At 36.3% G+C, this 26,921-nt stretch overlaps 1 protein-coding gene across 29 annotated transcripts in view; it reads right to left on the reverse strand.

Moving 5' to 3' along the window:
• LOC122712573 (calcium/calmodulin-dependent protein kinase type II alpha chain) overlaps positions 1-26,921 on the reverse strand; it is a 138,468-nt gene that overhangs the window by 83,554 nt on the left and 27,993 nt on the right. For all 29 annotated transcript variants that reach the window (XM_043932309.1, XM_043932310.1, XM_043932311.1 and 26 more), the window contains exon 2: positions 11,115-11,209. In XM_043932309.1, coding sequence (XP_043788244.1) covers positions 11,115-11,209 — 95 coding nt within the window. The remainder of the gene's footprint in view (positions 1-11,114; positions 11,210-26,921) is intronic.

Raw genomic sequence — 26,921 nt, forward strand, 5'->3', positions numbered from 1 at the left:
TATCCGATTTATCAATTATCATATATTATTTATTAATCAAAATTAAAGAGATTATATCGAATCTATCTGAAAGAGATCGAGATTATTCCATATATCACTTGTTATACTCTTATACAAACTTAAAATCCAAGATATCCTAGAATATATATCCGAAAATATCCAGAATTCGATATTCGATCATCCATTATTGTGAAAATAATTCCCAATCAAAATTAAACAGATTTTCTATATCGAATTTCTGAAGATATCTTCTCGTACAAATTAAAAATCAAAATTCTTCGAAATAATATTCTTTAAAAAAAAACCATATTTACGATCCATTATCTTCAACGTGCGATCAGATTCTAGAATGCAGGAATGGAATCAAAGCATATAAGATAGAAATAAGATAAAAATAAAAAAGATCTTGCTCGCATCGATTGACTCGTCGAGGGAGAGAAGACTTTGAGAGGACTTTGCTCGCTTTGCGTCCGATCAAGCACGAATGTCGCGAAACTGTCCAACTAAAAAACTAACCCCCCCTCCCCCCGTGGCGTGCAAACCCAACGGATTGTGCTACGTCGAGGGGGAGGGGGGCGAGGGGGGCGAGCTCTTGATCCGTGGAGCGTGATAAGATCGAGACGCGCGTGTTCGATGGACAAACGATGCGTTTCGATGCTATCCTCGACGCTCACACGAGAGGTGTGCGTGAGCCCGCCACCCCTCTGTGTTTTTCCGCGACGAGGACGCAGGCGTGAACTTGACGATGGGTGTTGTTCCGTTCGAGGATTCCGCTCGATAAAGGAGATGATATTCACGCTCAGATTTATCGCCATGGCGATGGCGGGTATGATAATGTTGGGGAAGGAGGAGGAAAGGGTGTTGTTCCAAAGAATCGCCTAAAATATCGAATCGAACGATCGATTTTTTTCTTGAGTCAAATAATGTTGGGGAAGGAGGAGGAAAGGGTGTTGTTCCAAAGAATCGCCTAAAATATCGATCGATCGATTTTTTTCTTCAGTCAAATCGCCTAAAATATCGAATCGAACGATCGATTTTTTTCTTCGGTCAAATACGGTTGATCAATCGAGAATAGATAAAATTGGATGAAAGAAAGAAAATCAAAGTACCAGGAGAGGTGAAGTGGTCGACGTAGAACAATGGGCGAGGATAGATGGAAAAGGAAGATGGAGGAAGATGGAAGAAGGGAGGGATAAGGAGGAATTTGATTCGTGAAGTTTCGTAGGAAGAATTTGATTTATCCCTGAACTATGGATCTTCTGTTTTAGACGTTGGCGAAGCGGGTCCTTTGGGACAGTGAACTTGTCTCGAGATCCACTATCTTGCTTTCAAGGGGAAAAGTTGCTCCAGCGGAATTCGGTGCATCGAAGAAGATCTTTGCCTATGGCTAGCAGAGGGGTTGATAAGTCCACCCGAGAAAGAGGATTTTCTCAAGGATATTACGTGGTATATATATATATATATTTCTTTTTGCTATTTCCATTGAATTTTAAAAAAACTCGTATATGGATGATGTTCGTTTGAAATACATTTTATATGAAATATAAATGTATCTAGAAATTAGAATATTTATCATTATTGTTTATTTAAAATCAATATCGTTCAATCTTATATTTTCTTCCTTTTATTATATTTAATTTGTATCGAGTTTCTTTTTAAAGTTAGAAAACAATATAATAATAAAAGGAAACATGGAAATATTCATATGATGGGACAATCGAGACAGCAAGAATTCCAAAGATGGAACCACGCCGTTTTATCACTTTCGAGTAACGAGCTATACACGAAAACTTAATTAAGGGAACAAGGTATCCTGGAGAAACACCGATATAATAACTCGAAACTTTCCAAATATATATATATATATAACACTTGGCGCTCTTAACTGATAATTAGAACCCGTGCAGAAACTTAGAGATATTCAGGAGAACGAAGATACAGTTCAAAGAGAATACCTTGTAACTGGGTCAAGTTCTCCAAGTGGACAAGAAACTTCCCTTCCATTTCTTTGAATTTAAAATAGAAACAAGTGAACGGAACGGAACGGGGGGGGAGGGGGAGGGGGAGGGGACAGGAGCAGAAGAAAGAAAATGGATAAAAGAAATTTATGAATGGGGGAAATTTCACGATCATCGTCGGCCATTGCACCCAAAAATAAACTGATTTACAGAAAGAGAGAGAGAAAAAAATATTCGAGGGAAATTATTTGGAATAATGGATAAATTGGATTCTTTCTCGTCGATAAACAACGAGAAAAAGAAAGATTGAAACGTGGAGAACGTTAAATATCTCGTTGTTTTTAGAATCGAAATGATCGAAAGATCTATCTTGCTGTGATCATTTCAAATTTATACAATCAATTTTTCAAGCGTCATGATCATTACGCGTGTAACAGGCTTGATTCGAGTGGAATTATATCAAAAAAAAAAAAGAAAAGAAATGAATATTTAATTATTTAGACACACTAATAATAAACTTTATATATAACTTTTGTGGAAATTAATTTCTTGCTATTTGATAAATGATCTTAGATTCTAGATCTTAGATAACTATATCTTCAAGATAAAATTAATAGAAATTACATATCTGTAAAGAAGTTACGATACTAAAGAAGTTCGTTCAACTGTTCGATCGAAAATATTTTCCTTCGATTAGAACGATTAAATCGAAAATATTTTCATATTCGATTTTTATCGAGATGGAAAATATTATTATTTAACCTTATCTCTCGAGAATAATATTTTCGTTCGATTCCATTTTCGAGGATCGAGGGAATGTTTCGAGGTGGAAATAAGGGGAAGAAGTGGAGATTTCGTGTGTTGTTAAAAGATTGACACTCTCACCCCTCCTTCTGTGCAATAAAAAGGGGATGAGACGTAGTAATTTTCTTCTTTCTTCCGTTTAGAAAAAAAGAAAAAAAGAGTAATTTATTTTTGTCTCCACGTGTGTAGCACGTGTGTATGAAAATATCCGAGACTCGTAAATATGTATATGTAAGGGACAATGTTTGTAAAACATGAAAACTGAACGTGAAACACCTCGAGTACCGTTTAAAATATTATACCGGCATTACGTGGGATGGAGCTTGACGCTTGTTATATTCCTCGCTCTTGATCCACGGTAATGTAAACCACTTACACCTCGAACAACCACCATTCCCTCATGATAATTACGTAATTAAAATGCAACAAGTATTTTAAAATTTCAAGTTTAATACCATTTAATACAACTCGGCGAAACGAAAGTTTCCAATTTTCGAATCTGTCTGTCTTTCGTGTACAAGAAAAAAAATTTTTAAAATACGAGACAGGAATTTTCGAATCGAGATGGTGTCTTCAAGTAAACTCAAAGTCTTGAAATCTGTGTATATGTTGAAAAATTTACGCAGAGATGGAGATTTCTCCTTGAAAAAAATTCGAGAGAATAAAGAAATAGAAGGAAGAAAAATTGCAGGTACAAGATTTCGTGAAGAAGAGAAACGATGATATGATAACTTTTCATCTATCTTTCAAAATTAAGATCTCTAAACTTTCAAGAGAAGAGTTAATTATAATTATTCTACTATTAGCTACTATTTTCGAAACAAAATTTTAATTAGTTCTTCTTGAAACGGGAGAAAGATCCGAATTCGAGAATTTCTTCAAAAATTAATTCAGAAATTCAAACTCGTGGAAACGTAGCAAAATTCCCGTAACAAAGATTTGATCGGGGGAAAAGTTTTTAATTTCGCCATTAAACGAAACGGTTACCTTCGCTCTTAAATGGAACGCAATACGTACCCAGTCCAGCAAACCATAAAATTTAATTTTCAACAAATCCTCGTTCCCTACGGACTCGGCTAAAATCAATACGACAAACATCTCACTTCATCAAACGTCTTTTCCAACTTTAAACGATATTAATGCTTGTAAATAATTTCCCCCCCTCTAAATTTCTTACCGTTATATCTTTCGATCGAAGATTCTTCGTCTCTTTCGCGAACGAAACAAAAAGTCTAAAAAAAAAAATTCAAAATTCTAATAGAAAACATATTCTCATAAATCTCTAAAAGAAGGTGGAAAAACTTTTATCATTTCCAACAAGGAGTACAAACGACGAATTGAACCCTTTAACCCTTTATCCCAAACAATAAACGAGCGAAATAATATTCCCAAACTCTCCCAAAAAATAATACACTATTTTTCCTATATTTCCAGACTCACGCACTTTCTTCCTTCTCCCGAGGAGAAATATCCGGAGACGGGGGAGGAAATGGCGGAGGAAAGAATTGGAAATCCCGAAGGAAATCGGTCGACGATAGGCCTTCCTCTCCCTCTCCCTCTCCCTCTCCCTCTCCCTCCACGGGTCTTCCTCGACCCGATTCAAGGTGAAACGACGAATCGGTCGCGCTTTATTCGTTTCAGAAACATGCGGTTGAACGGCGTCCGTGGGTAGGTCAAGAGGTTACTGGAGCAAGGTCGTGGAAGAGAGGGTGCACCGGTGCCATCCCTCTCCGCCTGGCAACGAGAGAAACAGAGAGAGAGAGAGAGAGAGAGAGAGAGAGAGAGAGAGAGAGAGAGAGAGAAGGTCGCTCATCTTCCCTCTACTGCAACCTTTTTTCTCTCTCTCTCTCTTATCTATCTATCTTCGTCATCCCTCCAGTTACTACCTTTTACCTCTGCAGAGAAACTGGAACTACCGGCCAAAGATAGAAGCGAGCCAGTTGCACATCCACCCACCCATCCCCCTCGAACGCGATGCCTCGAATTAATTCCCTCGAAATAGTCACCCTTAACGCTGCGGAATCGTGGGTGCGTGGCCGTCGATGGAAATGGAAGGTAGAGGAATCTGGAGGAAAGGGGAGACCTTTTTTTTTTTTTAGGAGGGAATAAATGGTAAATGGAACTTTGAAGAGGATGGTAAGTAAATTTGTTTTGCGTGATGTGATTGATTACGAGCCAATAATTTAATGTTTATTAAAAGCGCGCGTATTTAAACGGGGGAAAAAAATATTCGTGATTCGAAGAAAATATCTTCTTTAGGATAGCGGCATAAAAGGTTAATGAAATAATATACAGGAATATTTCATTATTATTATCAAATAGTTAGCTCTTGAAAATTTTTCAAATCGGTTATTCCTCGAGAGTAGAATAGGATTTTCAAATCTTAACGTTAAATTATTACCAATTCAAACAGATTCCAATTTTCATAATAAAAATTAAATAGATCGCGAAACGTACAATTCTCGAATGTACGCAATGTAATTAATTTTCGCAACGCGACGCGATGCGAATTCTCCCTTCGTTCCCTTCGTTGAAAAATATGGAAAATACACTCGACGAGTTAAAAAAAAAAACGAATTCCAAGCATCGCGATATATATAAGAACGGAATAACGACGGGGCAGTGGTTTAAACCAGTGGAATATCTGCAAGAGAAACAAACGGAAAACTCGGGCGCGCCGGCATCTCTTAGCCCATCCTCTTCGTTTGTATACGTTGTTAAGCTTGGCCCAGTCGTAACGTTTTCGCGTGCAACGAAACCAGGGACTGGCCAGCCGCGGCCCTCGCCCGTGCCAATAGAAACATAGACGAGAATTTATCTTCTCCTACTTTCCCCGGCCCGGGTAAAAACTTTTCGTTCTATAAACGGTGTTCGTGCAAAACTTTCAGCAATATATGTACGTTTTGCGAGTGTATGTACCGTCGCTTTTTTTCAACCGACATTTTAATATAATGTATTTAGAGAACACGAGATACGATACGAGAGAATAGGTTATATTATACGTATTAGTTTGATAGAAATTTTTTGGAGGGATTTTCAAAGGGTTTCGTATTTTTATTCGAGGATAAGGTGTTTAATTATCATCGATATCTTTTGATTCGAATTTTATTCGTGATTTTAATATAAATATTAATTTGTTCGAATGTTTGAATCTGAATATTGATATTGATTTTATCATAATACGTTTGAATAATTTTCGATCGAACATTTTGCATCAATGTTCGTGTAAACATTTCAATTGGATAAAATAAACTGAAATTGAGCAATTCGACTTACAAGTTGCCTAATATAATAAGCTTAGGAAGCGGTATAAAAGGAAATTTCTAGGAATCTTGTTAGTCTTCGTCGAAAAAAAAAAAAAAAAAAAATAAGCAAGGAAAGAATTAACGGAATATCGTAAATTTTTCAAACGAGCCATTGTTTCCCTCTTCTATCAAAAACCTTCGTTCTTATTATATATAATTTATTTCAATATCAATTCTCACAGACGTAGTTTGATTAATACACAGAAAGGCAAAGAAGTATTATTAATTCCCACGAGTTTTTCCAAAAAACCAAACTAACAATCAAATCAATTCAAACACGAATATTAAATAATTCCTCTATTAGGAAAAATTTCTATCAAGAGGAACGAGATAATCGATCGAAGAAGAGATACAAGATATAAAGTTACAAAATTTGCGTTAAATTTGTACGGCTCGTTGACGTCAATCCTGTTACCCGAGATGCAATTTCACGAGATACGCAAAGTCCAATACGCAAAGAAAGAATTCGCCGTCCGGTAAAATTCCATTGGAGAAGAGCTCGAACTCTTAGGAGAGGCTTATGACGTCAATCCCCTTATCTCGGTGACGTCGATACACGTTGGAAACCGCCATCTTCTTTTTCAAGACAAAGAAAGTGAAAGAAATTTGCCTCCTCCTCCTCCTCCTCGTCGTCGAGATTATTCCTCGAAAGAAAGTCCCCCCCTTTTTTTTTTTTTTAAAGTTTTCTTTCAACCCCTGATATCCTATTCCCTTTTCAGATATTTTTTCCGGGCTCACGTAGCAACGCCACGTGACTCGTGTCGTGACGGAACACGAAGAGAAAGAGGATGTGGATGAATTGGATACAATCGATTCGACGAGGATTTATTCGTGAAATTCTGTGATTTCTGATGATGTTCGATGAAAAATTTATTGATACCTGTTGTCTCCCCTTTTTAAATGAAATTCCACGTGATCTGTTACGCGGAAACTTGGAGTGCATCGTGGAAAAAAGTGTGTAAAGAATCGGACGATTCGTTATTGGTAAAATTTATTACTTTATATTCTAGTGACTTTCGTGCGACTTGAAAAACTTGGAAGATATATCAGTTTTAATATATATATATATATATATATCATACGATGAATTATTAGTCAAATTATATTAAAAATAATTATTTTCTATAATTTACAGGTACAACTTACAGAATTAGATGAATAAATTTCTCGCAAAAATTGAAATACGAGTGAAAAAGAGATATTTCTCGAACACCAACAGACACGACTTTTTGCTCCTGTTTGGTGTTTTTCCCCTTGGCGAAGTGGATCGTCGCCCCTACATTCTAACCGCGACCCTCGAAAATTCCGCTCGTCGCTCGGATTCTGAAGCTCGATTACAGGCGTCCGTTCGAACGCAATGCGGACCAGCATCAAGGCAAACAACCAACTTTCCTCCCAAAGTTGACCCTGTTGACGTTGAAAACACGAGTGAACGACGCGTCAACTTTAATCTACATAACAAGAACGCTTACTTTATAAAACTGCGTGTATATATCTCGCCACGATTTCACCTCGGCACAAAATTTTTATCTCGTTCTCGAATACGTATATATAAATATATCGGAATTACAAGATGTTAATATATTATTTACGAAATACTTTATGGAGGATTGATTTTAGAAAAGAAAGAAAGAAGAATAGATTTATTTAAATGATTGGCAACATATCGATATCTTGTATATATTAAATATATATATATATATTTATACAAGTAAAATATAAATATTCTTACCATCGTTTCGCATCGATTATAAATTAAGAGCGATTAAAAATACATAGGAAAAAAATTTCACGAAGAATCGTATCGAATATACGTAACGTAATCCTATACTTTATACCAACCAACGCTATATTAATTTTATCCTAATGAAACACGCGTTTTGCCATTTCCTTATAAATATTCCTCTAATATTCCATCGTAAATATTTCCTCGTGAATCAGGCTCCCCTTTTACACGTTGAGCACGGTACGAAATATACGGTACGAGACGCGGGATGAGTCACGCAAACACATATTAGGATCGTTGCCAAAAGATCGATTGATAGGGACAATAAAACTTATGATATAGCGGCCCATACTATTCGCTTGGGTGGAGATCCGTTTGATACTAAATTTATCGATCGATGCCTGCTAAACAAAAACCCGTGTACAAAGGCGGCAAGAAGCGAGAAGTTGAAGAAGTTTCGTCATTTCATTTAAACTTAAAACATTTACCATTTTTTTAAATTTCAAATTCAAAGAAACTCTAATAAGCGTTTATCGTTGCCAATTTAGAATATCGTTCGATTTACTTTTCTCAACGAAAGATCCTTCCATGCTTGTATCGTTTATTCGTTTTAAAAACTAATATATATATATATATAATATATATATATATATATATATATCGCAGGAAAGAAAGAAAGTTTATTAAAAATATTCGAAGTATCATCAGGAATCCGTGACACGACAAAAATTCATCCATTGAAACCGGAATCTTTCATATTTCTATTTTTCCCCAGGAGGAAAATATCCTCTCTCTGTTTCCCCCTCCCTCCGAGTAAAAATTCTTCCGAAATTCCGCCATCGTCCGTGAATACTTGTCAACGATATATCTTAACTTAACACCAAAATCTGTGCGACATCTTCGACATTGTGCGAGACCAAGAGTAAAAAGGGCAAGCCTTGACTCTTAACTCGTTAATTAAATTGGCCATCGTGGCGTTTATCGAATCGCTTTTGCTCGATATTTTGATTGATTCAATTAGGGAACTCGTCTGGCTTCCGAAACGTTTTATTTTATCTCCCTTTTTTTCCTACTCTCTTTTTCTCTCTCATGGTAAATGATAAATAGAATCCCATGCAATATATATACAGAGGAAGGATGTTTTTTGAATCCAAGTATTTGGATCATAAAACCATCTTTTTATCCAAATTTCTCCTTTTGAGGATATTTCTTTTGAGAAATGGTTTAAAAGATTCTCCTTTGGCTAGTTAATTCCATTATTATTCCTTTTGTTAACTCTAATTTCATACAATCCCAAAAATATACAATAAACCAAACCTGCTTTATTTTTCATTCATCTCGCTTTTTCATACGTACATGGTTAATTGTCGAACAATTGAATTGTATCAAAAAGAAAAATATCGATTGTTCTATCGTTCAAAGTTATCTCATTGAAATAACCTTATTATCATTTTCGTTTTCAGATTCGTTTCGATTCGAGAATAAACGAGAAGGGAAAGGAAAAGAAAAAAAAATTTTGCAACCCGGATACTAAACTTCAGTCACGTTTTTTTCCGAATTGAAGATGGTACGGTACTGGCAACTGTTCGGTCGCGATGGAATTTTGGCAGACTGACAACGGCGTCGCTCGTTGTTTTTAGACGCTAAGTCCTCTGTTCGGGTACACAGAAAGCGCACCTCTTTTCGCGATTCCATCCTTCCTCTATCGTCGTGACAACGACAATGTCGTCTGGACAATGCGGATTAAAATGGGAGATGGCAATGTTGGCGGTGGAGATTAGCGAAATGAGTTTGAGGATTCGAAGATTTGGCCACGGTAATCCATCAAGTCGGTGTTGTCCATTCCGGTGCGGGATTGAGATTTGCTTAGAGATATACATATATCCATGAAACGGATAATTCGAAGCTCGTGTATAAGCTTTGATAGAGGTCGAGTGATTAAACGTTCTTCGTTCAAATTACTTAAATGTAATTCTTCAAATTTCGATCGTTGAATTATTTCTGAGAGGGAAGATTATTTTTGTCTTAAGTTTAAGGGAGTTAGAGATTTTTAATGGTGATACGTTTTCAACTTGGATCGAGATTTCATTCTCTATTTCATTTTATCTTTCTATTTAGCCACTTATATTCTTTTCCTTTCTTGTGCCCGAGCTATCCATTGTCTCTCTGTGTGTTGATTCTATTTTTAGAGTCAATTCTATTAGGTTAGGCTTAGCTCTTCAAACTTGCTTCTTTATATATATATATATATACATTTTCTTCTTGATTTTTTATAACACGTTGATTTCCTGTGAAAAATTATTAATTTTCATTTCAGTATTAATTTAATAACACGTGGATGATGATACTTGGAATTTTGAAATTTGGTTGGATATCAAGAGAGAATTATGTGAAAATAACTTTTAGATTAAATTTAACAATAGATCTCAAATCCTCAAGGTCGGTATATAGTTTAAAACTGTCGTTCCTTTGTTATAAAATATTTTTAATTCTAGGTAATGAAGACCTAGGTGAATTCAACGTTATTATAAGGATTGTGATATAATTTAAAAATATTTTAAATTATTATATTGGATATAAATTATATTATTCCAAGTTTCAATATTTTTTCAAATCTTTATACTTGCAACTATCAACTTAAAATAACGATCAACTTAAAAATAAGAAGAAAATCGCCCATTAATAAAGTGTTCAAAGGGACGAAACCATGTCATGAAACTTTGAAACATCTCCTATTTTTGCGCAAAACTTTCAAAGACCATTTTCATAATAATGCCCTCGTCAGAGCTCACCAAGCATAGTCGTTTCATCTAATATTTCTATGTATTTTAAATGCTAATGTCCTTGTATCGAAACTTTCAAAAACTTTTCCTAAATATAGCTCGTTCACAATGTCTATCCACGATATTTAATTATCAATCGACGTTTCAGATTATTCGAATCTGTTAACACATTCAATACGGATAAAGATACGTGAGAATTCTATGATGATTAAATTTACTTTTCCAAGAAATGAATGAAAAAATATAATTATATACACATCATTCATTTTCTTATTCTCCTTTTCTGTATAGTTTAATCGCCGCTGTCAAAGCATTAAAAACTTTGTCAGAGCGTTTTTTATACCATAATGAAACTCACTTTCTGAAATATTTGTGTTTTCTAAACAATTATTCAAATATGAAAGAGGAAAAAAAGTTTTCCACGATAATCTTTTCTTTCGCAAACACGTTTTCGATACAAGTTTTACAATTATTTTTTTATTCAAAAATCAATATTCCTTCAATTTTTATAAAATTGTCGAACGATTCTCGATCTTACCTCTGGCGGTGAGCTTTTTCGTGTTTATGATCTTCGCAGCGAATTCGTGACCAGTGCTCTTCTGAACGCATCGTCGAACCACAGAGAAGGCACCCCTGAAACGAAGAGAGATCGTTAAATTTGCCAACAGGACACAAGATCTCGAGGAGAGAACGATAAAAGTAACGAAAAGCGATACGATTAATCCGTTAATGAACTCGATTCGTAACTGCTCTCCAAACTTTGTGAAACGTGTACGTATGTATGTATATTTGGCCTCCTCGAACGACTGGAATATACTGGCATATCGTCGAAGGCTGGAACTTTGTCGATTACACTATCAATATGATTGTGCATGTGCAATATAGAAATGGTTATTGGATCTTTATCTTAATAATCGATCTTTATCTTAAATAAAAAAGTACAATATATATCTGATTAAAAACGACTTAGAAAGAATGGGAAATCGAGCATCGAAGTAAAGATAGGGGAATGTCGAGAATCGGCTTCGAAACGCAATTGTTTTCTCTGGACAGTGTCTTTTGTCTCTTAAAAATCGGATGACGAGAAAAAAGAAACGGGTGTGGGTGAAAGATGACCCAGATCTACACCGATGCAATTAGCGAGCGAAAAGAATTAAACTTCCGGAACTCGTTATTATTCCAGAAATATTATTTATTCTCGTCGATCTTATTCTTTCACCAATCGAAATTGACGAAGATCGTTCAAAGAATAGACGAGCAAAAAAACTCAAAGAAAAATTAAGAATTCGAAAGAAATGTTTTTTTTTTCTAAGTGAACACAAGAATCTTCGAGAATTATAATAAGAATATTAATGAGTGAGTGAATCAATATTTGTGAAATTGTTTTATCCTATTTTTTCTTCGATACGAAATAATACTTCCACAAACTTATAACTGACTTTATAACTGACAATTTGAAATTGAAATTTTTACGAATTCTCTAGTATATATGACAATCAAATACTTGCATCTCTCATAAAAATTCCATGATAGGTAGATTTTACATCTTCGTAATGCTCAAATATTAACACTGTAGTGATTCAAATATTCCGTACAATATTTCTGGTAAAACTTCCACAATCTTCGACTTATATTATTCATTTCTCCATATTACGTATTATTTGTTCACAAACTCGAAAATCTAAACAAAAGATGAAATAATACATTAAAAAATCTTATCTAAAAATCATATATTAATTTAGAAAATGTGATAAATCTTAACTATAATAATCAAATATTCTAACTTCTAATAATTAACATAGAAAGAGAAATAACGATAAAAGTATCAAGTAAATCCCAAAATCAAAACTGCAAAAGAGAATTGAACGCAAATCAATCAAAAAAAGAATAAAATAGCAAATAAAACATTACCAAGTTAGCTTTTAATGGATTAAACGGTAAATCTAACCTAAAAACTTTCAGCTTCACTTTTCAAACGATTTTTCGAAATATAATAAATATCTTTGCCTACCACCCATCATCCAAAGTAATATCACGATAAAGAAGAGAAGAAAAAAGCAGAAAAAAAAGGAGAAAAGCTTAACAAAAGACGAGAAAAACGTAAGAAAAAAAAAAAAAGAATAAAAGCAACGTAAGGACGAAAGGTCAAGCCTTGCACAACGTTTCACAGAGGGCCGTCGCGTATCCTTCATTGAAGTAGTTCAAGGCAGAGCGCATCGGCGCAAACGCAACCTTAATGTTTCATCCTGCAGCGCCGCGGTTGCTCCTGCGCTTAGTTGATCTGCAAAGGAAAAAGGGCGAGGCCCCCCACCCCTCGGTCCCTATGGTGACCGATCATTACCGGAGATTGCCGATCTATCTGGATCACGTGTCACTGGATTATACTAGTGCCAAAAATGCGATAATACCAACGATTCGTAGCATACTTCAAAACGTTAGAATCTTTTTAGTTATATTATTGCATTTATTATCGAAACGTGGTATATTGCGTTTAAATAACGAATTTCTCAAAATCTGACGCGAACATTAACAATAACGTTTGTTGGCTCGATGTTCTATCATATTCTTGTTTCGAAGGAGCTGTTTAAATAATTTTGCTTAGAAACTTGGTCGCGTTTAATGCGTATATCTTTACTACATGGAAGCCTTTGAGGTTAAGAATGCTCTAAGTGGATGGAACGAGACAAGTTTTATTTGTAGAATGATTACGAGTGTGAATGTTTAAGCGTTTTGTGTAATTAATTAAAGTGAGTTGTGTGTGATATAGGAAATTGCGTCGTTTACTCAGGATTTGGATGTTTTGGTAAAGTATCCTTGCAATTTGGCATAATTTAGTTAAAATCTTGAACGTGATACGATTTTCTCTCTTTTGTTAATTTAAATGCAATGAGAAAATTGATATAAATGGTCTAATTTCTTTTTGTACGTTACAAATCTTCTAAATTAACAGAAAGTTTTTCTAAATTAAAACTTCACTTTGAACTCTTTCGTAAATTGGCTATACATCGGTATAATGTATTATTTGATTCGTCCTAATTTCGCAAACAGTATTTGATCCTTTGATCTCTTAATTCAAAGACATTTTGAAATTTCTCTTATTAACAGATCATATTCAATTAATTTAACATTCATGCTACAAAATATCTTAAATTTTCATTAAAAGAATCCTTTATTGCGTTTTAACGTTTTCTCGATCGTCAATCGAGAGAAGATTCGAGAAATCGAAACATTCTTCGATACGACACGATATCGAAATTTATCGAATATCTATCGAATCTCTTACGAGCTATTCTCGATCAAACATGGCGTCCATCTGTCGTCAATCAAAGTGCAATTTTAACTGTAATTTTCTCATAAAAATCTTTAAACCAAAGTTCGAGAACACGTAATCAAATGTTTGTTTGCATTCGAGCAGATTTGGATTCGATAGAGAATCGGTATGTATCAATTTATTAAATGATATAACGATAAAATATTGTATTTTTTTAAAATGATAATAGTCGAAATATCGTTAAGTATTGTTGTTATTTTTATTAGAAATTAGAATAATTTGGAATACTTTCCTTATTATACAGTAATATTTATAAATTTAATATTTTATAAATAAGAAATTAGTAACTTTCTAATGAAATTGAAATATAAGAAATCTAGAAATTCATATTAAAGTCTATAGCAACGTAAGGACGAATCTTTTGATCGAAGTTCTATTTATATGACACAAATGACAATAAAATAAGCTTAAAAAAGAAAAATTAAAATATCTCTTTCACGAAATGGAACTTCAATATATTCGTTCAAAACATTTTATAATATATACAGACTAATATATTGAATTTCCAAAAATCAAATAATTAACACAAAGTATAAAATTCGTTCGCGTTTATCTTATCATTCTCCATTCGTGAAAAATTGAAAATTCCTTTACACAAGATGGATAATGCGATTACATCCAAGAATCTATCGAAATTCTCGAAAACGGCGGAAGTCGAGATGCAGATGGTTCGACAACCACGAACGAAAGGATAGACGCAATGATTTCGAATGCAGAGCCCAACGAGGAAATATTCTCCTACCTTAGAAATATTCTATTATGCCGCAAAATCAAATTCGAATAGAAACGGCGAAAGATTCGTGGAGAATTGAAACGCGAGACGAGGGCGCGAGTGAAATTTCCTCCATCCTAAAGATAGAAATCCTAACCTGAGGGTGATTCGTTCGGTTTTATCGCGATACGTATCGTGTATTACAATTCCATTCGTCAGATGGATTGGCGGCCTTCGTCCTTTTTTTTTTTTTTTTTTTTTAAATGAATATCCGTCACGTGGACGGAGACCGGCATGGAAAAGTTTTATCGTCTACCCGGGAGACGAGAATGAATAAAGCGAAAATAAAAGGAGGGAAAGAAAAGTCGACCGGCGCTCTTTTTCTCTCTCTCTCTTTTTTTTTTTTTTTTAATCGCTCCGCCATTCTTGCGGCTAACGTCATCGTTATTCGCTCGCCTTGCACAAAGCCTGCACGCTGCAACGGGCAAAGGACACGCTGCTCAACCTATTTTTCCTAAGGCCTCCATTTTTCGTTTTTCTACCGTTGTTTACGTCCCTGGCCAATGTAATAGGCTGAAAGAAATTTGAGGGGAAAAAATACTGGTATAAGCAGCGTGATGAGACAATAAGGGGCTAAACTTCGATTTGATTCAAAGTTTGCATTTTAAAAGAAGATAGAATGAATATTTCTTTTTTTTTTTTTTTTAATTCGTGGTACAATAGAGTTGAGTGTGAAGTAAATCAACTTTCGTCTTAATTACGTCAAGGAAATTCTTCAAAGAGGAGAAGAAAAAGATAATCATTATTATCCTCCTTTGCAATAACAAAAACGAATAAAACGTTATATCAAGGTAACTAGTCTAAAAAAAAAAAAAAGTCTGCAACCCCTTTTATCATCCAAATTAATTTCCTGCATAACGAACAAGAAAGTACGTAGCTTCACCCGTTTACGCGTAATAAATTTTACGAGACTAATTATCTAGCCTACATCCCGCTCGAGCCTCTCCCGCAGCTTACCGTAAAAAAGAAGAAAGTTAAAAAGTAATTAACGAAAAGCACGAGTGCAAGGTGCTTCCACTAAATTTAATCGCAAAGAGGACGAACAACCCTAACCCACCATCCGTTTGCTTATCGCAAAATTCATCTTTTTTTCGCGAAACGCGAGGATATATAATTATATAACAACCCTTAGAAAAATTCTTTAAAAAACAAAGGAAAGAAAAAAAAATCTGAAACTAGAGTCACTCGAAATCCAGATCCAGAAAGAAAGGAAGTAAAAGAAGAAAAAAAAAAAATTGAAAAGGCTAAGAGAAGCCCCTTGTCGGAAGAAGCCACTGACGCAGAAACGGTGGTCGAGTGACAGTGTCGGCCTTGAATCGAGCCGGTTGCTCGGGCGACGTGCAACTAGGGCGTGCAAGAGCAACGATGAGCCTTCAAAGCGAAGTTTCCTGGCGACACACGGTGCACAACGTTCTGACGACACGTCGATGCCTTTAAATACCTTTTACCCCCGTGTGCACGATGGGATAGGCAGGATTCTAGAGAACACGGGGGCAAAGACGACGATAGGAACCGCACAGGGTTATAAACGGTGTCCCCGGCCACCATTTTATCGCTGATCGATTTTCCTCACGACCGAATGATGATCGCCGTTACGTTACGTATCATCGTGTATGCGCCGGTATGTATTTTTGTATGCGATCCAGGGATCCTTAAATTCGTGAAGTCGACCGAAACTACGGAAGTCGGGAAAGAGAAGCAACTTTTTAAGAAAAGAACGAGCACGAAGCTCGTTCGAATTTACTTCTAGAAACTTTGCAATTTTTCTTGTGTAAAGACGATCGAGAGTGGTTTGAGGTTAATTGATGCGTTGCTTATTTACGAGCTCGACCTCGAACGGTTTGAGAGCGTATAGGCCTCGTAGGGAAATCTCGTTGCTCGCAAACTTGACCTTATCCTACCATCTGGTCTTTTTTTTCAACCCTAGCGTATCTAGTAACTAACTAGAGAACTAACTAGTGCGTAAACGGATTGCTGTGCTTAAAAAAATAGTTGAGGTTATTTCGTAACGAGCATATAGACAGTAGTAAATCACTATCACTAATTGAAGAGAACGATTATTCGCAAACTTAGTCCTATCTTAGTCTTAGCTAACATCTGATCTTTGTAATCCTAGTGCATCTGGTAATTTACTAGAGAACATCGTAGACAGATGCCAATCTCGATTGAGCGGAGAAAAGTTTTAATAAGATACAAAGACTTTTGGATTTAGGCTAACTGGTTAACCCTCCCGATGGAGTTCGAGAGAAACCGCATTTATTCATAAAGTAGAGCCTTCCTCTATTCAAACTCGCGTTATCCTCGAGCCATCTAGTTACTATCTAGCAACCTCCTCCCCCTCCTATTCTTATTCGGTATCGTTCGAGGGAAAAGGGGGGCAGGGATTCTTATCGAGTGTCGCTTGCTGGCTCAGGAGAACTTTTAATAACTCCGTAAGAGCCACGACCTCGTCGATGATCTCGACTTGGCAGCCAACTTGGCACACTCGTACCAACCTCAAAAATCTAACTAGCTGTCTTTACAATAGGCGCTCGGTTGCGCGCGCAGATCCTGCAGAATCCTGACCCGCGGGCTTCTAGCGTAAAATCACATTGTAAAACGTGTCTCTATACTTCGTATACTTAGTCCGATGTCTGCCCTAGTTCCCCAATGCAAAATGGCGATCAAGATACATCGCGTGCGTGGAATCACAGATTATGGGATATGCATCGAGAAAATAATGGGACAGGGGATAATATAATATATAGTTTTTATTCGATTTTTAAAATAGAAATAGAATCGTAAATGGGTGAGGTGATTTCAAGTCGCAAATTACAACGAAAAATTCAGATTCTGAATCGTGAAGGTTAGCGATCGTCGGACGAAAGAAAAGAAAGGGATCGAGCTAAAGAAAAGAAAGGGATCGAGCTAAAGAAAAGAAAGGGATCGAGCTGAAGAAAAATTTACGAGCGAGGAAGACAGATATGATCGTTCGAGGAGGAGGAGAATCGAAATGGTCCCTAATGGTAGATTAAACGTGATTGGTTCTAAATGGACGATCGATATATTAAAGAAGCATGCACGAAGATAACGATCACGCGGAACGGTTCATCTTCCACGAGAGAACGAAAAGAATTATCCAGTGCGCAAGGGATAAGAAGACGACCTCACCGCACTTGCAAGATGATTTCCCTCGGGACATCTCGTTCCTTGACAAACCGTTACGGTATTACGATCGCGTCTGTTTAGACGAAAAAGCCAGAAATTCGGTTAATTCTGCTTCCACTCTTTCTCTCGACCTGTGTACACCCTTGTACACCCCCTAATCATTCTCGAAATACGCGGAAAATGGGTTTCCTCCACTAAGCGTAATTACAGTATCAATCTAACCTAGAAAACTTCAATGTAGAACGGTATTTTGTGGTCTGAAAAATATTTTTAGAAAATGTTTCTCAGTTGTTCTCTTTCATACGAGTTCAATAGGGTCTTACGACGTTCGTAATAAAAAATTAAAAAGAATCGATCTAGCTTATAACTTCAATGGAAAAATGATACTCTTCTTTTCTCCGGAAAATACCTTTACATGTTTTTCTTTCGATATCTGATAAATTAACAAACAGATAGATTTCGACGAGCTGTGCATAACCATTTTTCCATTGTTCTTTTAGATCCGGATAATCTACGTCGTGATATTGCATTTCGAAAATAGAATCAAATTCAAATCTCAACAGATTTCAAATTCCATCGTTTTAAAGTAATTTCCACCCTCCATCCCATCTCACGAAGATACGAAGAGCAAACCTATCCCGATACTTGCTTCCAAAGCACGGAGGATCATCACGGTGAAAGATACTGGGAGTTAAAGTTTGATCTTTAAACAAACTACCCGTGTAACTTGCTACACACGCTTGGCATTGGGGATCACCGGATCGTCATAAATCCCTTTCACACTGACCCCAAGGCATTTTCAGCCCAAACAAAGCTTGCTCCCGTCCTCCCCTCTCCCTCCCCTCCACCCCCTTCCCCCTCACTCTCATTTCGTCGCTCGAAAGCAGTTCCCCCTCCCTCCCTTCTTCCTCTCTCCTTTTTCCCTATTTTTCGCCTTTTTGTCGCCGAGCCACGCGCGTATGTATCGCGCTGTGTGTCGCGCTGTTTCGTGTCAACTGTCTGCCGAGCAGCATACGGAACAATGGAACGGCGAGCCGAGGCTGGCTGCAATAGTTATGCCGACGTTTCGTATTATTCATCCGTGGCCGCGATGTAGAAAGGGGAAGCCACGAGAAATGGGAGGGGGAGGGGGGCGGAGCAGTGAGAGAAAGAAGAGGAGAAAAAATGGGTGAAAAGGGGGTGAGGAATGAATCGTGCCACGATTTGACAGACGAGACAACAACAACAATAACAACGACGACCACCATCACATCGATACGTCACATTCGATCCTGTGTCGTCGACCCACATCTTACACGCTTTTCCGTCCTTTCTACTTATGAAATTGCACGAGTAAATTCTCGATTGTTCCCATTTTTTTTTTTTTTTTTTTTTTTTTTTCGTATTCAGTGTATCCTTTAAGTAATACGAGAATGGATGAGAACTGGATCGCGAAGAGTAGCAAAAAGTGATATGTCGAATAAATTAGTTGTGCGGCAATCTTTTGAAGATTGTCTGTGTAATTGAATTATAAATAAAGGGGGAATAGGAAATTTAAATGTGAAAATAGATAATTAATCTTCGCGTACGAAAACACGAGAGAAATAATTTCACCTCGCGAAAATTGAATTCGCTTCGAATTCGAAGTGGGAAAAAGAAAAGAAAAAGAGAATTGCGCTTATAGAATCTGTTCTAGAAAAATTTCTCATCGTTCCCTGATTTAAATGTAAAAGTCTCTGGCCGGGCAACTCTCGACTTTTTCAGAAAGAGAATTTATACGAGTACACTACACCTATTCCCAATGCTCTCGTGCTCCTTCCTTCCGCGAACTCGAGAACCAACCCCTTAAATTTCTTAAATTTAAATTTTCTCCACGAATCGTGCCACCCTGAAAAACGATCCCATAATCCGCACGTGTCCCCACCCTACTCTTCCCCGAAACGCCAACGATTCGTGATTCTTCAACTCGATCGACGAAAATTTTAAATTTCAAGCTAAGGATAAAGTTTACTTTAACGAGTTGCTCGAATATCATTCGAAACATCGAATAACCCTCTTCAGAAACCCTATAAAACGTCAAAGGCAATATCTTTTCAAAGCAGTAGGATCGAAAAATATTGTATCGATATGCTTCGAGTTTTTTTTATTATTAAAAAATTCTAATATATTTCTTCCCACAAATTCTTCAATTTTTCCTCCTTCTTCTTCTTGAAATTGATTTTAATTAAAAAAAAGAAAAGAAAACATATTGATTGCACGAACAGTTAGTCAACTATATATTGTTGTTATTTCTTAAAGCAAGTTTAATTTTAACTAACAAAAATTTTTAACTATTTTTCAGCCCGACTACGGAGGAATATACTCGGCGAGTGTAGGCCGTGGTGGAAGGGTGGTGAGGGTTGGCCGGGCGGGGATGGCTTTAACCGGTCGATACTTGGTTCCACAAGCGTTACACCAGGAAGGGGTGCGGGAGGAGCGTGGCACAGCCCTGATCCTGTTGGCCGGACATCGACGTTTGCCAGCCGGACGTGTAATCGCGGAAGGAAGCTAAGACGGATGCCAAGCATGAAGATATTCGGGTACGTTCACCTATCGAATTAACCTACTGAGCTGGAGAATCTTGCTTCTCTTTTTTTTTTTTTTTTTTTTCCACTTTGGATAGCGCATTTTATTAATGAAAATCCAATCGAATCGATTGGACTTATGGGAATTATGATTCTCGTTTCTCGTGGTAAGATTAAACAGTTTTGAAACGTCGTTGTTTATGAGAAATTTTGAGGAAGAAATTATCGATCCGCGAGAAATATTTCCTTCAATTTTGAGATAAATGTGGGTAAACGTAAGTGAATGTCAATAAATGAAAAAGCACTTGCCGACGTAACGATTTTAAAATATAACAATACGCAGAGTTTAAATGATTTCAAAGCTGGACACGTGGATGCTTTAGATAGACATCGTAGTAAATTTGATTTTCCACTTGCAAAGCCGATATTATTTTCCCTTGTACAGCTTGTTGCTGTACAATTGTTACGAACGTTATTTGCAATTACAGTCGAATCGAATTATAAAGTTGTGCAATCATCAAAAATTAAATTCAATTTTACTTTTTTGACTTCGTATTCTTTTCTTTTTGCAAAAAATAATCTCAATAACGAATCACCTACGAAAAACAAACGAAAGATGAAGAAAGAATTATTCAAGGAACAATTATAATATCGTAACGATAAAATTGAACGCGGATAGTTGCTTTTTATTCCATTACTTTCCCCGCAAAATGGCACTCGAAACATATTCGAACAATATAAAATTCAACAAACGAAACGAAACACTTGAGTGGCAAATGCAACGAGGCCCTCGTACGTTTCCACCATTCCAACCTGGAACATCTCTCGTCGATATCGATTCGCGTGATCTCGCCGAGGAACAAACGTGTCCATTCCATTCCTCGTACAAAAAATAGGAAACGCGATGCTGCGACATTAACTCGCGGCCGATCGATCTCTCCGGTACGGTAAAAAATTAGAAATCGCTGCTCCTGACAACTCCTCCTCCTTCCTTCGATCCCCCCCTTGTTTACAGTGAGGGGAAAAAAATTGGCGGACAGTAACCAGACCAATATCGACGTGGCTTAATTAAACGTCACGACGCGTTTCGAAGGGTCAAAGTTCAGGTCGATAGCGAGTTCCAACGTTTCGGAAGTGGCTTCGAATCCGGTCTTTCTTCTCCCGGAAATTGCGTCGGATCGGCTGATAATAGGCCGGATGATCGAAGAAGAATAAAATCCTTTGTGAAATCCTTTTTTTTTTTATCATTAACATTTTATCATTAATTTTTTATCATTAACAATCGGCCCCTTTCGATCGAAATTACTTACAGAATTTTACAATTTTTCGATCGATTACTTCTCGAATCCATTTTATCCACCGTTGATACATTCCTTAAGAAAACGAAATTAATGAGAAAATAATAATAGTAATAATAATAAAAATATGATAAAAATCCCCGAGATGCTTAAATCAATCGGTATCATAAATATGAGCACGTTGACAAGTTGAACGTGTGCGTTCGAGGCTTGGAGGCGTTTCCGTAACGCAAACAAACAAATAATGATCGCATTGAGCGAATGGGAGCGAGATAAAAATAGTACGTTCGCGGGGCGATCGCGTGTTAAACGCGGATGTAAGGAAACCCGGTCCGGTTCGTTTCCTTGTGATCGATTCGGAGGCGGCCCCTTCTAGATATATAACACACGGATTTACCAATAATAGGAGGTAACCGGGTAATGGTGGCTAAACCTAGCCCCGTATCACTGTATACACGATCTAAATTATGCCTTAGCCAGGCTATTTAAACGCTAGAACGATAGAAGTAGTATCTGTGCTCGGAGGGAGGGGGGACGTCGGAATAATAACTCGTGCGCGTGTAATTTATGCGTCGTTTCGACGAGATGATTAACTCGGGGGATCGTTCTCTGTACGTGTTTAATCGCTCGTATCGATTATTGAAATTCGCGCAAGGGGGAGGGAGAAGAATCCTATGAGGGATTTATTAAACGAAAGGAGGAAGAGCCCTCGAATTCTCGAACAGGTTTAACATTGAATTCCATCGTTATGTTCGTCAATATTTCGTACGAATCGTTTTTATCGTGAATTCGATTAGATGGAATTTTTTTTCGTCTATTTTATCTTGTTCGTATCTTGGTTGCAATTAACGAAATGAATAATGAGATAAGCGATCATAGATACAAAATTACGCGTATTAGATAATGGAAATAGATGAAATGATGGTTAAATTGCGAATGAGATTATAGATGTAATTGAAACGTTATAGACGTAGAGAATGGAGAAAACTGGGAACATTGAAGTCGCTTTTTGATATCTCAATCGGTTGTCGAGATACAAGCACTCGAAGCGTCCTCGCAGTATCGAAGATTATGAATGGGTCCGCGACCCAGTGACCCATATTTTTTCCTGGAAATGCGTGGTATATAAGATCTTCCAAGAATCGTATACCTACTTTCTTCCAGGAATTCTTAGGCCTGTCATTTGTCTGCGGTTTGGGATAGGTCAGGTTGGAAATAAAAACGAGCGAGAGGTCGAAACAAGCGAAAAGGATAGATAGATAATAAACGATTAAAAATTACTCTTCTCTTTACACGACGATATCTCGGCAACCAAAAGTCGTATCGAGATAAATTAAAAAGCGTTTTAAAAAGGAAGATTCCGCGCTTCTAACGATCGCTCACTCGTTCACCGGAAGTCGTTATCTTCGAAGTTATAGCGGTTCGAAGTTTTCTTAATTTTAATCGAGTTTAAACGATTAAAAATTATATTTTTACACGATGATATCTCGAGAACCGAAAGTCGTATCGGAATAAACGGAAAAGTGTTTTAAAGAGGAAGGTTCTGCGCTTCTAACGATCGCTCACCCGTTCACCGGAAGTCACTATCTTCGAAGTTTTCCAAATTTTTTAATCAGGTTTAATTAAAAATTATCCTTTTCTTTACACGATGATGAGAACCATGAATCGTATCGAGATGAAAAAAGAATAAGATACCACATTTATGAATGATCGTTTATTCGTTGATCGGAAATTCCTAGATCATGACGTATATTTTTTTACAGGATAAAATAAATGTAATATTTCATTTTTAGGAATGTGTCAACACATCCAACGAATTTCCACACTTGCACAAGTTTCAAATAAAAATACCAGTGAAATATTAAAAAATTTATCTCGTAACAAATACACGAAATATTTAATATTAATATAATATCGCGATGAATTTTTAATATCCACCGCTTATAAATCAAAAATTCTCTCCCCCAATATTTTCCACATATAAACAATGGCAAATTCAAAAAAACAACTTCGCAATCCAGAAACACATTGATCTAACAATCAAAAGAGAATTATTACATCGAATTTCGATACATCAAAATAAAAACTTATCAATTCTTTCTTCTTCGAAAATCATACAGAAAATCATCATGACGAACAGTCTCTCTAATCTTATTAATTATCTCATTAGTAAGTGATCGAATTACACTTTACGATTGTACGAATATACATCAAGATCGTAACGAAAGAATGAAAAAAAGAAAGCCAAGAAAGAGAGGATTTAAATTCGAAATCCGATTTCTACAACCCCTTCTCAAAGAGACATCGTAAAACGATCTTTTTAACAATTTTTAACACCATCGTGCGAGAAAAAGAAAAATTCGAAATTCTCTCTCTCTCTCTCTCTCTCTCTCTCTCTCTCTCTTCCCCCCCCCCCCTCTCTCTCCTCTTTTTCCTTACATCTCCTCGGTATTCCCGGAAGTCGTGGATGAAAGACGCGACGTTGGCGCGTTAAAAGAATCGTTAAGAAAGTAATTTCAACGGCCGCGCTCTTTCCACCGCTTAAGCGCATCGGTCGCGCAGAAATTGATCTCTCCCCGTGCACGGACGCTTCTCTTCTCTTTTTTTTCTTTTTCGAGCGGACGGAGTGAAAGAGGCTACTAGAAAATTTGCTTTTCAAAGGGGAGGACTCGCGCCATCCTCGAAGCAACGCCGCGTAAAAAGATAAAAGGATGAATTATTCTATTTTCCTCTTACGTCCTCCATCCGCCTTCTCTCTAATCAAGCGCGGATAAAGCTTCACGGCCTCGCGGATTCGAGAAAAGGGGGAGAGAGGGAGAAGATGGAAATATATATTTTTTGCGAGCAGACCTCCTCTTGGAGAAATAATATAATATAACATAACATAGTGTTAGTTTGAAATAAGATAATTTTTTTCCAATCAATTGGAAAAGGATAGTAATTAAATGAAATGGGAACGCGAAAATTTAATCGATCGATTTTTAGAAACGAAAGTGGAATGGAATTATACAAAAAAAAAAAAAAAAAAAAAAAAAAAAAAAATTTCACTTTTCTAATCATTCTTTCTCTCTCGTCCCTCTTCTAATTCTAATTCATCCCCGCTCGGAAAGATACGCCCAACGAGCGTAACTCGATACCCAGATAAGTACTAATTAGTCATGTGTAAGGCCGATCTAATTACGATACACGAGGACGAGGTCGAGCATCGAGCGAGTTAAAGAGAGAGAAAATGGGAACCTTGAAAACGGAAGAACAGCTACTTAACGCGTGACACAGTTAATACGGCTCGTTGGCAGACGCGACGGATCCACATTTCTCTCTCGACAAAACGCGTGAAACGCGATTAATCGAGGACAATGCACGACGAATCGTGCACTCGATCGTGCACGGTTATATTCGTATTCCTTTAGATATTATATGAAACGAATTCGACGATCTTTATGGGATTGTTGTGAAGTTTGGCAAAGAGAATTGGAAAAATTATTATATTAATTTGTCGTCTGGGGATTAGAGGTTAGATGAGATCGAAGATAGAGATTGTTAGTTCGATTTGTTTATGATTCATTATAAACAGATTTCTTTTAAAAATTAATGGAATATAATCGTAGAAGAGAAAAAATAGTATGTATAGAAAATTTTTCATAGATATCGAAGTCGATGATTATATTTTAGATCGATAATTTTGATAGGATTATTCGAACCAAATTAAATTATAATTGAAACGATTGAATTAAACAATTCTCGTACACGGATATATTTACATAAAAGAATAATAATCCTGATATTCTCATACGCAAAAGAAACGAATTATAAAAAGTAATCACGTTAAATATACGCTTAATTTAAATACGTATTCATCGAGTGTTCGGATAATCAATCACTTGACTCGATTCATATATAATTTGCATAATCGGCATTCCATCTTTCTCTTCAACCAAGAGAGTCTATCTTCATCAATTCTTAATTTAATCCTTAATATACCATTTATTTATGATCAATTAATAATTACAAAAAACGAAAGAATAAAATAAATGGCCGACGTAAACTTATTTACACGTATCGAGAATTTTGCCTTTTCCATCCAATTTTTTTCGTTCGCTATAAAAATGATAAAAAAAATATACACGCATATAAATATAAACACTCGTCCAATAATATTTCAGAGAGAAACAGAGCATCATTCGCAGACATCTTTCGAACGTGTCTTTCGAACGATTGCAGGAGAATCTCGATAAAAATGGACTCTCCTTAGCTGGAGATCGATTTCTCTCGAGTTGTTTTCATAATCGGTAAAAACCAGTACTCCAGCCAAAAGATGGATAGGTATCGAGGATAAACGGACAGGGGGGAGGGGGGGAAAAAAAAATTCCACGTCGCTTGGCGCAACGTTCGTTGCAAAGTCACGTATTTATCGATCGTATACTTGTGCACATGTGTGAATACAGAGACGATGGAATGGCGATAAAACGGGTTGAAAATCGAGAGAATTTTTTAAACATTTTTTTTTTTTTTTTTTTTTTTTTTAAGTAAACTCGCACGCTTTACAAATTGCGCGGAATTTGGTATTTTTTAATGGATATCAATTCGATATCGATTTTAATTACATAAATAATTGAGTTTGTTGTCCAAAGTGTGAGCGAGTTTTGACTACCGGTTGAAAATAAGCACGTTTGGATCAATACATATCTGAATTTCTAATTATGCAGACGAACGAGAATGATTTATCGTGTTTGTGTGTTTGAGGGAAGGAATTTAAGATAGAAATGCTGAAAAATTTAGAGAATTTAAATAATTTCGTGAGAATTTAACATTCGTTAAGTAACACCTGTTCAACATTCAAGTAGATACGATCTTGAAGAAATGAAAATATTTATATATAATTATCTATTTGTATTTATCGTGTATCTATTTTTCCAAGCTTCTCTCTGCTCGGCGTAGGAACATAAAATTGAAATTAATATTTCGAGCAATTTATTCAAATTTATTTTAATAGGAATATTATTTTATTCATTCTTGTTGTAACACGAGTTACGTAATGAGCCACCCTCGACCAATCCACCCTTGTATCTACTTCCCCCATTGAATTAATCATAAGATTGATTTTTTTTTTTTTTTCTTTCTACTTCCAGTGTTAACATTCACTTACTATCCCCCTCGAATAACAAGATAAACATCTATCCATTCTCCAATTAATTTGTGAATCGTTACAAAGAATTGAAGATATCAAAAAAAAAAAAAAAAAAAAAAAAAAAAA

Source organism: Apis laboriosa, unplaced genomic scaffold, assembly GCF_014066325.1.
Source record: "Apis laboriosa isolate Shangri-la unplaced genomic scaffold, ASM1406632v1 scaffold202_cov151, whole genome shotgun sequence".
Taxonomy (NCBI): Eukaryota; Metazoa; Arthropoda; class Insecta; order Hymenoptera; family Apidae; genus Apis; species Apis laboriosa.